This window comes from Lithobates pipiens, unplaced genomic scaffold (assembly GCF_037356315.1).
Source record: "Lithobates pipiens isolate NorthernLeopardFrog02 unplaced genomic scaffold, aLitPip1_a1.2 Scaffold_19, whole genome shotgun sequence".
Lineage (NCBI taxonomy): Eukaryota > Metazoa > Chordata > Amphibia > Anura > Ranidae > Lithobates > Lithobates pipiens.
In genome coordinates, this window is record NW_027507764.1 from 506,885,088 (window position 1) to 506,899,186 (window position 14,099).

Below are 14,099 nucleotides of genomic sequence, written 5' to 3' on the forward strand. Positions count from 1 at the left end.
AATTGGTACTGGTTAGCACTGATAGGCAGCATTGGTTGGCAGCATTGATTTGCACTGGCAGGGGAGAGGAGGAGTTTCACATGCAGCAAATAGACTTGCTAGAGCCGCTCAGTGTGTGAAACTGTCAGCTATTGTAACTACTTGCAGAGAGAAAAGAGCTGTCACAACTCTGCCACGATGTCAGGGATGGGCAGGACCAAACAGCTATGAACACCAGCCAATGATTGGGCACCTTAAGAAAGGGGGTGGAGCCACATAAATGTAGCGGCCCGTCCAGACCCCATCCCATTGGCTGGTATTTGATAGCTGTTCAGTCCCGCCCACCCCCGACATCACTGCTGAATTTTGACAGCTGGTCTCTCTCTCTCTCTCTCTCTCTCTGCAAGCAGTGACATTATATGACAGTTCACACACTCAGAGGTAAACCTGGTAGAGGTAAACCTCGCGATCTGCTGCCTGTGAAACTGTTTCACAGGCAGCAAGGCTGCACACTCTCTTAAATGCAACATTTCGGGCAGATCTTGTGAGACAGCACGGGTGATTAGGGTGTGCCCAGGCACCCCTGTGAACACGCCTATGGATGCGTAGATGGGTCTAGGTCTCATAGTAAAAGGCAGGTCAAAACTCATTGGCATAAAATTTGAGAACCACGGGTCCCAAGTTTTATGAAAACAACATATTGTATCAGTGAGTTTAGCCATTAGTTTGTCGTTGTAGAGCATCCAGTGGATTTTGGATTGTACTGCTGCCAGAAAGAGATACTAACAACCACGCTTTAGCTATGATTTGTTTGGTGGCCGTAAAATAATGGGTTGCCAGCCTAAATTGATGTTTGGAAAGCCCATCAGGTTTCAAGTTGAGTAGTGTATCACAAGGAAGCATTGGGATATTAATTCCAAAGAGAATTTGTAATATGTCATAGACCTAGGTCCATAGATTCTGGGCAATTGGACATGTCCACCAAATGCGAGCATGCGTGCTTGGATCTCAACAGCCACAGAAGCAGGTCCCTGCATGTCCTGGGGTGCATGGTGCAATCTAAATCATGCCTAAATACCAATGGTACAACAGTTTGTAATTTGTTACGAGGGCAAACACATTCCTGGGAACGTGACTGGGAACATGACTGGTTTCTCAAATTCGCTGCCATTGCTGCATTTAAAAATGGTATGCTGAGATCTTCTTCCCACTTCTGCATGTAGCTGTGATGGGGTGGTGAAAAGACAGTAGTAGCTTGGGAGTATAGTAAGGAGATCAAGCCTGGGGAGTGCAGATCGTTAAAGGCCATACACACAGACTGAATATCGGGCAGAATAGGCTGGTTCAACAGCGACCGTCTAAATTTCGACCTGTGAGTATGGGGGCATTACCAAAAAATGCCTGCAGATCAGCATCCAACCATCACTCTCAGCCAACAGCCAGTGTGTATTGGCGGGGGCGTCCCCCTGTCAGAACACAATAACTGAGCATGGGAGATCGATGTACTAGCATCGCATAGTTAGTACAGCGGTTCCTCCTGAGCTCTTCAGTTTTTTCAGTTCAGCCCAGTAGGTTCAACGAAGAAAAAAAAAACGAATAGTGTGTACTAGGCATTACAGTAATGCCATTCATCAGCCATTAAAGTCTTTCCCTTGTCAGGGCCTGGAACCACATACACAAACCAAAAAAAGACATAGGTAGAAACAGAGGCAGGAATAAAAAAATAGAAAGACATGACCAATGCAGTTTGAGGGATTGTGTGGATAAGCTTTGTTTATAATTGCTACTTTTTCATTTAAATGCAGCATTACTCAAACAATTCAGCAGGGTTTTTCCGCCTCAAGAAAACTGCATTATTAATAAATTGACTGGACTGTAGTAGAAGTTCTGAGATCAATAAGTCTACTCTACTGAGGCAGCTAGACAAGAAAGAAACAGAAAGTGGTCTGTAACTAGCAGTCCTGATGACTCATACTGTGCCATCCCCTAGAATGTAGGCTTCACATTTTTTGGCTTCAACAGCCTCTCTAATGGGACCATGAAATGCTATGCCTATAGTTAAGCCACTGAGTAAAAGCAAATCTGGTCAAATGCAACCTCAAAACAGTCATCCAAACTCAAAGTAAATACCGGTAGTATTGTGCAGACTTACAATACAAGAACACTTCAAACGCAAGTCAAATGCAGAAAAACAGAGCCCATTTAAATGAGTGCTGATGAATAAATGTATCAGCCATTCATCATACATGTGATACATGATTCATGTATCCTGTGTGCTTCTGGGTGGAAGAAGTGTACACACATAGATTAGAGACCCAGATAATGTGGTTACCGGTACATATGAACAACACGCTCTATATTGTGTATATCCTGCTCCTGATCACTGTGGTTACCTCTTCATGCCCCTGGATCCCAGTTTTGTCTTGCCATCCTACACACCATCTTCCCTGACATTACAACCACTTTTAAACACACCGGAGAGAAGAATCCAAAATGTTTTTACTCTTTCCCCATGTTATCCCCAGATAAAGTAATCTTTATTTGGGGGGGGGAGTGCGTTGGCCTCATTATATACAACTGCTGCCCAAGTGAAGGACCAAGTAATCTATCCAATGTACTTTAGCAAGTACTTTGACAATATAATGCCTACTTCTAAAGATCTTAAATTTGCAGACTCGGTACCCTGCAGAACATGGAAATCCTCCATGCTGTTCTGTCATTTTGGTTTATCTATATAATGAAGAGTGCAGTATGAGGCTGGCATTGCCCTGCCATGTGTACTCTGTCACATGTCTTGTTTCAGATCATATGACAGGTTTCCTTAACCAAGAACACTTTTTTTCCCATTCATTAGAATAAATGGGACTTCAAAATCCTGAAGGAGGCATAGCACACAGCAGGAGGTGTGCTTTTCTGAGAAAGTTTTTTTTTTAGCAGAAAGTTTTATTAGAAAAGCAGGAACATGGCAACAGTTAGATCATACTGCTACTTCATAAATGGGCCCTTATTTAGTCTTGTGTAGTTAAGTTCAGGAGAACACTGAGCTTGCTGCCTTCTGGATACAGCTTTTAAGTGCTCAGGAGGAAGAGACACTACACACAGAAACCTAAATTCACGTGCTTGCATGTGGGAATGGCAAATAGAGGTATCGGGACACCTAAAAAGTAATTTTGCTTTTATAGATAGGGTCCTTTTTTTAACACTATAATTACTTTATTTCTGTGTGTTCAGTTTAGATGTAATGATTGGAGCAATTTCTTTTTAACTGTCTGCCATATTCCATACAGGCCTTGTGAATAATGGAACAGAGGTCGTCTCTTACCTCATCTTTCCAGGATGCCTTCTCCTGTTGCAGAGCCTGTAGCTTTCTATAGTTAGTTGACTCCAGCTGTCGTGATTCCTCAACCAGCTCTACCTAATAAAAGAATAAAAAAAAAGTCAGGAATATGCTACCAACCTCTGCAGTAGTAAGGGAGTTCTGCTAATAGATGAATGGAAAGACCAGCTGTTCAATGATAGCAACTATTGTACAGTGAATATTGTGGTATGTGATGGAGAGCAGCTGACTGGATCAAATGGTAATTCGGATCACAATAAACAGGCAGAAGAGTTCCAGACAGTGACTTGAGCCCACCTAGCATGTACCTTCAGCTCATAAAAGAAAAATTCTGAAGTTCTTTGGCTGCTGTACCAGGACTCCCACATTAAACTTAAATTTGATCACTTTCTTGCTATTTACAGCATTTTACTGTTCTCGGCAAGTGTCATAGCACAATAGCACATTTTTTATAACCTCCACCCGGCAATAGATTCATCCATGAATACCTTTAACCACAGTGTTACAACGTTTAGGGGATACTGAGGTTTCTGTATTATTGATAATTGATTAAAGTTTAGGGGCTACTGAGGTTTCTGTATTATTGATAATTGATTAAAAAAAACTGCAGAACTGCTCTCAAACCAGCAAAATTAAATATGGCTCAAGAAAAGTGGGTTGTATAAAATAGCTATTGTATTAAACAAAAAGATATGGGAAAACCCACAGCGTATTTTCTACCACTTTTTAAGATATGGTTTGAACTGAAATCTAGCAGGCAGACACCCTACCTATAGAAGCAGAAAAGTTGCCATACAACATGTGGTGTGTCTTTACATAATAAAAAAAAAAGCTATTCCACTCCTCTCCTTTCTCAGTTGGGCCCATACTCAGTTGAAATTATTGAAAGAACCGATCAAAAAAACACCTTTGATAGGGTTTCAGTGTAGCAAACTCAAATTAGGAACACATTGTGTTAGTGGCAGATCAACAGGTATTTTTCTGTACTGGCTGAAAATATTCTTAGCCTAAAAAAAAGTAAACTAATACAGCCACCAACTCTAGACAGGGACTTTTGTAAATAGATAAAATCTGCATGTATTGGAGAGATACACTTTAATATCTACTCACTGTAATATGCTGACCCACAAATGATCGCTTCCAAAGAAAGTCATGTGACTGGTGTACATACACTTTATTATCTATTCCCTGTAATATACTGACCCACAAATTATCCTTTCCAAAGAAGGTTGTGTGACTGGTGTACCGGGGGAGACGTAGAGGTGTAATGAAAGCAAGAATTCCAGGAGGACTTTAGACATCCACAGGATAGGATGATACTCTGCTTAATTTAGTTTTGTCAGATAGGGTTTTCTCGTGGTACTATACACAGGGATCAAGTAAAAGAAGGATAGAGAGAAGTGCTGGGTACTTTGACAAGTGGTATTTACAAGGAGCGATTGCCCTGAGACCTATTAGGCTGTGTCTATGATAAATTTTGAATGTAAAATTGGAAGCATACAGTATATACCATGAAAAATCAATACTTTTTATATACTGTATGTCCTTTCACATGCTAAAATCACAAAAATAATAAAACACGCAGAGCATTCAGTTACAGGTTAAATCAGCCTTTAAATAGAAGTGTAAGCAGTTATAAAATGTCCCCATTCACCCAGTTAGGTGTCCATTCAAAGATCTTAATTTCTATGCACCCTGGGCTTATATTACAGTAGGATTCAGTCTCAAGGAAGGGGCAGCATTGCAAGCCAATTAGGCTATACCATACTAAACCATACCTAAAGATATTTTTCTGATCGCAGGAGAGAGAGCAAGAAGAGAAAGAATAGTTAGATTACAAAGTTGCTTGAACAAAATTAGATATTTTTGGGCAATTAAGACATTTTATAAATAGGGATTTAAACTATGTTTATAACCTTTCATTTCCTAAAACACATCACTTTATTTTTTTAGATGTTTTGTGTATATACCTTTTTACCCTGGATCTGCAGACCATTTACATGACATTGTGGGTCCATTTCCTCATCTGGCAGTGACTATATCCTGAATGCTGCAGAGAGCGTAGCTTCATAATGGCACCACTCTCTATGGTATTCTCCTTTGAGCTCAGGGTGGCTTAGCTACCCCCATGGGCACCAGTCTTTGATGTTTTGGGCTTAAACAGGATTAAAGCACACTTGGAGTGATTGAAGCCAGAAGACCAGCACTGGAGTCACAAAGCAGAGCAGCACTGGAAATAGGGTGAGTATTGCAGCAAGAGTGGCTTTTTCGTTTTTACAGATATTTAAGCTGGAGTTGGACTTTACCTGTTGGCCGACCCTTCCACTATAAAGAAGAAAAAGAAAGTCTGCATGAAAAATAGTTGTCTGTCCTAAGCCGATGGTACCTTGTACCTTCGAGAGTAGCTAAATACGCACCTAATTACTCTCCCCTTTAGCTTAAGGGGTTGCTCTGAAGTAGGTAAGCATCTACATATTTGATGGACATGTCCGATAGCTCAAACCTTTTGGAAAGAGATCTTTGACATTGCCTCCAAAATGTTTCTGATTTTGGTACAACCAGACCCGTTCATACTACTTAATTTAAAACCAGATTGCTTAACACATTCCCAATTCAAACTTTTTGTTCAACTCCTTACGGCTGCAAAACAAATGATGGCAAAGGCATGGAAGTCCCTTGCATTGGTCTTGGCTGAGATGAAGCATAGAATGAATGCCACCATGTCCCACGCCAAAATGATGGTTATCGAACAAGACCAAATCTCTAAATTTGAAAAGACATGGTACCCATGGTTAAAATATTAACTACTGCCAACCTTTGATGAATCGGCCCTCATACCATAGTAGCTGTTTCATTCATTCAACCAACCAAACCATTTCTTGCACTGCCGGTTGGGTCGACCTTGTGGACTTCTCCAACTTTCTACCTTCCTCCTCTTTTACTTTTTCTCCCCTCTTCTAATTTTACAGCTCACTTTTTAAATACATATGACACTGTATAGCAAAGAGCTTAATTTTCTCTATTTCTATAAGCGGAATTGACATACCTGTTAATTGCTGTGTATTTATTAAAATCTTTTTGACAAGGGAAAATAGTTGTCTAAAAGGACATCTTTAGTATTGCCCATGTATGCTATATTGTTCTTTTTTTGTGGAGATTCTATTTGGTGTTTAGGGAACACAAAATTATTAGCCATTGAGATATATCCTTAAAGTGAGTGACAGATAGCTCACCTTGCCATAGGCTTGTCTGTCTGATTCTGTCATTTGTGTCCAGGCAGAGAGCAGAAGCGTGAGGGTGTATTCTTCAGCTGAATCAAATAAATCCTCAAAAGGAGGATCTAGTTTCTGGTAAATCTCTTTCCTTATATTCTGTTTAACGCCAATGTCCATAGAAGCAGAAGGAGCCAGGTAAGTGCCAAAAATATACTGGAAGGAAGAAAGAAATGGGGGTCAAGTCATATAAATCACTTCAGGCTCATATAGGATATGAATCTGTGAGAAGGTTAAACATTAACACAGACAACATCCTGACACGTCATATATGATTATTTATTTCTAAAAATCCAGTCCCGATCTAGAAAATGACTGTCACTGTGGAACAAAAAATCCCATCCAGATGCCACTTTTCAAAAAGCTTCATTGAGTCCTACAAATTTCCTTAGAGACAAATTTTCTAATAGTGTTCCAGGATTTACTGAACCCCACAAGCAGCAAATTCACTGCTTTAGATGGGTTGAAACCAGTGGAAGGACAAATAACACGTGATACATTAGACAGAGATGGACATTAGGAAATAAAGAAAGCGACTAAAGATATTCACATACACTGTATTCTAGAAATAGACAAATTTTGAAGAGTAATTATGGCCATACACAATTTGCAGGCAATTTTTTAACTGCTTTCAACCAGCTTTTGAAAAAAAAAAATTACCAAAGATAATGCAAACTACCACCAACAAGGTTCTGTGGACAGGGTAAACGTATCTAAAGTGTTTTTTTTTCACTTATTCATCGGTTGGAAACTGATTGAAATAGTTTGAAATTGGCCCAAATGTACCCCCTAAACCTTCCTCTCTCCTCTAGTGGATATCCCAGCATTCACCTAAAGTGATAATAAACCCTTACACAAGTCCTAAGAAGTGACTAGCTTCAGGGGATTACAAAGTGATTAAGTAAATTCTCCAACATAAGTTGTGCTTTATTTATCTGCAGCCTTCTCTTCTTCAGGGCTGCTCAAAGTACACAGATCAAAGGACATTTCTCAGCTTCCAGGACACAGGGGGTGGAGGATCTGACTTTCCAAGGATTGTCTTGTGTCAGGAAAAACTGTCTGGAGGGACTCATGCAGATAACAGAATGAAGGAAAGAGTATAAAGGAAGCACATAATGTGCTATAGATGGAAGTACACACTATAGAGGGAAATTCTTTGTTCATTTTTCATTTTAGGGGTTTTCAAGCATTTTAACATAAAAAATATATCTGATGATAGGTCTTGGACCCATACAAAAACTAAAGTGTCAGTTTTGGATGCACTGACTCTTCAAATAAAGCAAATAGCAGGGCTTGCCTCCTCAGATCCATATTTTTGTAGCATGCTCTACAGCAACCAAAAAGCTCAGAGCTGCCTATTCAGTGAATTTCAGTTTCGGATTTAGTGCCCAACTAAGCCTTGGGGTACTAAGCATTATTGTTTCTGTCCTTTTAACAGTACTCTATTAAAAATGTCCAGAGGCCATCGGCTGGCTGCTGGTGATGCTCTGGTACTACAGATTTCACGCATATATTCTGGGATTGCCCACAAATTCTGGACTATTGGCGGGAGGTAACTCAATTAATTCATAGTCTGATTACTATTCCTATTCCCCTGACAATTAGTGTCTGCCTCCTCGGCATAGTGGAACAACTGGCATTTTCTAAAGCAATACGCACCCTAATAGGTATCCTTTTTTTATGCGAGAAAAGCCATTGTACTAAAGTGGAAGTCAATCACACCCCCCACACTGTCCTCATGGAAACAATTAGTCAACGCAATGATACCCCTCTATAAAGTAACATATCTGTCCCGAGGATGCCCCAAAAAATATGACAGGGTCTGGCATCTGTGGACAGACTCAGATTCCACAATAGATGATCCGCCCTCAGGGGATCAACCCTGATATATCTTCTCTACCTCTGTCTAACTTTGTTGAGCACTGATGCCTAGACCTCAGGTGGATAGTCGGAGAGGCCAGCCTAAATACCATGACCACTACAATTGTTTCTACAGTTATTCTCAAATGTCCCTATAGAGTCCAAGGTCAATAACTAAAACCGAGAGACAGTCCCCAAAGAAACTATATCTAATAACAAAATCCTATCATATGTTACCTGAGCAGAGATTGGGTTGTGTTTAGCTATGTTAGTTTTTAGATAGTATTACTAACATATTATGTTATGCACATGGCTATGTGCACTGTTTGGCCGGGGTATGCCCCAATGGCCCTGTTTTGTACTGCCAAAGGAAACATTTTCAATAAAAAGAAATTAAAAAAAAAAATGTCCAGAGGCCAATAAAAGAGAACTTTACAACATTGTACCTGTTATCATGACAGTTACCATGATACAAATAAATTAGGGTAAAGTAAAGCAAGATCACACCATTGACCTCTACCTTAAGAACAGGAGTTTTATAAGAGATGCGATCAGTGGCAGCCTGTGCATTGTGGGTGCACAGGCACTGCCCCCCCAACTCCTCCGCTGCCTTCCCCATCCATGTGCTTGGCCCCTTTCAGGACACGGCACATGAATTACTATGGCGGGATAGGCGGAGAGGTGTGTATTTTGAAGCATGCGATTAGAGTCAGAGGCTCTAATAGGCTTCAAAATAGGAAGGGATCAGGTTGCAGAGCACTGCGTCCCAATCCCACCCTGTTATGCGACTATAGCGAATAAATTTTCACTATTTTCACATTAACATATCTCCCCGCCAATCAGGAGGCAGGTCTGTGAGACCTGTTTCCCAATTTTCCAAAGCGCTAGGCTATCCTATTCGATGCCCAGTGTTTTGGAGATTAGAGAGGAGACGCAGGAGGAGCTGACACCGGAGCCACTGTCTGCACCCAACGAGAGGAGGAGAGGATACTACAGCCCCAGCCTCACCCCTACATCAGGTAGATGCCTTACTTCTACCTGCCCAATGGGCAGGGGGGCCTTTCTGTGTCCTGTGCTGCGGACTGCGTGCGCGCGGGGGGTGGGTGTTGTCAGCTGCCACTGGAAATTACAGTTTTTCTTTACCAGCAGGTTGATTCTTTAATTATGGGCAGACTGCACCTTATAAGCAGACAAAAAAAAACACTTGCACGGAGGCTGCATATGATGGGCACAATGGCTGCATATGAGGGACACAGGTTGCACATGCTGGGCACAGAGGCTGCATATGATAAGCACAGAGGCTGCATATGGTGGGCACAAATGGTGCATATGGTGGGCACCGAGGCTGTATATGGTGGGCACCGAGACTGCATATGATGGGCACAGAGGCTGCATATGATGGGTACAGTGGCTGCATTTTATGGGTACAGTGAGGCTGCAATTGATGGGGTTTTTAAAAAATTTTTTTTTAATTTTTCAATTTGTTTGTGCCCCCCCAAAAATTTTGCACACCAGCTACCACTGGATGTGATTCAAATGTGATGTTAAAATGTGACCACAATTCAAGTTACTGGGATCATTCCAGCATCTGATGTATAATTTCCACATGACAGCTGCCAGAAAACCTCATGAAATGTGTCATAAGTCACAAAATCAGCGGAACACAAAACACTTCCAGAGACCTCAAAGCTCAATAGACTTGTGTTCTGAGCCTAGTGAGAGGTCTGCAATATCCAATAGCCATTGTAATTGCTTTTCTCACAGAAACCAGTCACTGACACCATGTTATGCCAGAGGTGAACATGGATACTGTGCTAAGATCATTTAGCTTGCAGCCGCTTTGGTAAGGGATCAGATTAAAGCTTGCTTGTGTTCCAGAGAAAACACATTTTGTATTTGCAAAAGGCTTAAAGATGGAAAGTAAATATCCAGGGCGATGGCCTGATTTGTCAGTGAGCGTTCTCATCCATGTATGATGCCACAGGGTCGGTTTGGGATTCTTGTAGTTATTTTATGGGTCACACTGTAGGATCATGCTAATAGCTCCGTTGTGTTTCATGTGGAGATTTGCTGTCACCCAGAGGCTATTGTGGGGAATTAACTGTGTTTTAATTTTCATAGTAAGGCCTCATTCACACAGGTTTCCTGCATTTGTTTTATCTAAAAACAAGATTGATCTGGGAAGTATAGTGTTTATATGCAAACTGTGCATATAAACTTATTTTTATTATGCATTTACATGTGTTTAGACACATTCGATGCATTAAGAATATCTAATCTACCCCCGGACACACATATTTCTATTTTTTTAATGCAATTAATTTGAATACAATAAATAGAAAAGGGAAAACCACGCTGTCTAAACTAATAATGGTAGCTGCCAGCACAGCAGAAGTTCTGTGATAAAATAAACAAATAAAAATGGTATAGTGCAGTGCTAATGATAGTAAAATAAATAAATTGTACTAGTCAAAATAAACTAATTATAAAAATTATCAATGTGCATAATGTGCAAGACGTGAAAAAGATGGTTATGCAAAACATGACACTCTAATATGTGATATAGGTGATATATATATATATTTCTTGAAGTGAAACGAAATATAGTGACTCTCAATCAATATAGTCCATAAAGTGCTTGAAATAGGTGAAGTGACTGTATATCTTTATGAACTAGTTGTCTGTAGATATCCACCATCATGAGGAAAGAGACTTACTGGATAAAATGGACCCAACTAGGCTTATCCCCAATGAGTCAAAAGAGCTTGTTGGTGTAGTCACACCCAGGGTAGGCAAGGATCCGTCACAAAATTGACTCTATGAGTATCCACCAAAGGTATAATGGATGATATGCACTGTGGTTCCTCCCAATATTACATGTAGCAAAAGGAGAAAAATAGGGCCACATAGTATGATACCATTTAAATTAAAACATTTATTGAAAATCTTAAAAAATGGTCACTCCCATTTGAGAAGACATTTGAAAGCATTTGGATAAAACGCCTTCCCAACACATTTCATCTTAATAAGACATGTCCAGATGTCCTGGGTGTGACTAATAGAACTTTAATAGATGATGGTATGGGAATAAAGTGAAACTCCAGGTAAACAGTTAAATAAGTTGAAAAAATCTGAACTATTTTACCTGCCAAAATATTTACAATTCTGTTCAGCCAATCTTGTGATGTAGGCATATATGCCTGACTGCATAACCAGAAAGATACCTCTACTACATCCTGGCTGATTTTTACAGATTCCCATATCACCTGCCTACACAATAGAGAAGAGATATGCAGGGCAGGATTTATACTTCCTGTTACGCCAGACCAACTATCTTGTGACACCACCCCCCCCCCCCCCCCTTTTATCCCAGTCATTTTGCTAGCTCTGGTTTGATTGGAGATTGGAGGCCATAAGCAAACAAGGCACACTGTGATGCACACCCTGCAGGGGCAGTGATAATGAGGGCACAGCCAGAGTGTTAGGCAGGATGGGAGTCTGGAACATTTTACTAAACACAGGAACAGCCAGTAACCTACTGTGTGCGTAAGTGTGTGTTCCATCCTAGTGCCATCCTAGGCCACAGTCTACATCAGGTATGTAGAAATTGGAATCAGATGCATCTCAAGCGCATCAGTCTTATCGATCGATAAGTGATCGATTGAGATACGTCCTTTGTTGACATTCCCCCATCGGGTCTATCTTGGACTAGGTGATCTAGCTGATAACGCACAAGACGTTTTACCTGCCAGAGTGTAAACCTGTAACTGAAACCATTCCCTCTCTAGAGTATGTGTTTTTTTTTTTTTTTGTAAAATCTTTTTTATTGAGTTTTTCTTTGGCATACAGAATAGCCCACGCAGGGGCCAAACATTTCCCACACAGGGGCCAACTTCCAAATGTGGCAACAGGCCACAAAAGGCACATCACATAACATTCCGCTTCTGATGCAGCAACCGTCTGCAACAGAGCAAGTCAACACAAACATAACCTTGTCTATCTACACCCCAATGTGGGGAGAGGGTATTGTAGGTGAATTAGTGCTAAGTAATATAATGATCGGATAAGGTATCATAGGAGCAGTTGGGTCAGCCTATAATCATACTATAACCATAACGAGAAACTATGGGTTATTCCCGACATCCGTTGCCGTAGTGTTATCATCCAACCAGCAGTTCCACACCTTCTCAAATTTCTTTGGGCAACCCCTGCTCATGTATGTGGCCCTATAGAGGGGCAAACTAGCGTTCACCAGGTTTTTCCAGAACTTGATAGAGGGGGGAGATGGTTGTTTCCAGGTCATGGTGATGGCCTTGCGTGCATAGTACAATAACAGGGATATGAGTGTTTTTCTAGCCCTGAGGATCGACATTTGCTCCACTAACCCCAGCAGACAATATTTAGGATCATAGGGAATACTAATCTCAGTAGTCTTAAGTAGTCTTAACTATCACCAGGAGAACCTCCTTCCAGTAGCATACAATCGCTGGACAAGCCCAGAAAATGTAAATGAAGTCTCCTGGCCGATAAGAGCAGCGCCAGCACTCCGGGGAATGCGTCGGCGACATCTGGTGCAGTCTGTGGGGTGTGTAGTGGGCTCTGTGTACAATTTTGTATTGGACCAATTTGTCCCTGGCTGAAACCAAAGGGGAGAACGGAAAATCCCAAACCTCCCTCCAGTCATCGTCATCCAGCTCCGGTATGTCCACCACCCATCTCCTGCGCTAGAGTATGTGATTACTAGCTCATTTGTAACCTGTTCATCCTGTATTTTTGCGTGTATTGAGAATGTTTACTTCCTTTTCTTCTGCTGCCTTATGGGTGTAAATTGCTTGTAATATTCATAATGGTACAACAAATTCCTCATTGTTTAACTGTTTTCATCTATATTATTACTCTGTCGTGCTAATGCAAACCTTAGCATAAAATAATTTTTACCCAGAATTCCATTTTAATGATGACATTTTTGCAACATAAACAATTCTTTTTTTCCTAAAGCATCTACTTGCAGCGCATTATGGTTACTTTTGCAAATCCTAAATTCTACTTCGCCAACTTACAGTCTAAGTGGGCGGACATGCAATAGTACTATAATATAATAACAGATGCAAGAGTTTCCTTTATTTCCTTAAGAATGCTGGCTCAGTATCTGACAGAATTATATTTTTCTTTAATTTTTTTATATTCCGATAACACAAATAATGTAAGATAAACTCACGGGCCCAATTTTAATTTTTTTGTGTTGACATTCAGGAGATTTGATAGGGGCATACATCATGTGTTTTTGGTTTAGACTGGGGTTCATCTCACAAACGAAGACAATATTCCCTTAGTGGAATTCACAAGAGTCACAAAAGCTAAAGAATGTTATGCAATCTAGTCATTCTCGGCACAAAACATCTCATTCTCGAGATTTACCACTTACTTGGGATTGTCTGCATAGTTTAAAAGGTTGAAGAGTCTCTTGGTAAAACAAGTGATGATAGGACTGTAGATCAAACCAAAAGTTGACGCCACACTCCCACAGCTGAAATGGAACAATAATAATAAACAATAAAGAAATTTATACAGTTATCAAAATTGTCTGGTGGCAGTGCTAGAACATTTTTGACTTATGAGTTACAAATTAATTAGAAACTAAAGCAGACAGT

The 14,099-nt window shown here is 40.5% G+C and overlaps 1 protein-coding gene across 1 annotated transcript in view; it reads right to left on the minus strand.

Moving 5' to 3' along the window:
• Positions 1-14,099, minus strand: part of RGS22 (regulator of G protein signaling 22) — a 151,095-nt gene that overhangs the window by 55,814 nt on the left and 81,182 nt on the right. The window contains exons 14-16 of the mRNA XM_077493099.1: positions 13,874-13,975; positions 6,550-6,744; positions 3,302-3,394 (exon numbers count right to left, since the gene is read on the minus strand). Coding sequence (XP_077349225.1) covers positions 3,302-3,394; positions 6,550-6,744; positions 13,874-13,975 — 390 coding nt within the window. The remainder of the gene's footprint in view (positions 1-3,301; positions 3,395-6,549; positions 6,745-13,873; positions 13,976-14,099) is intronic.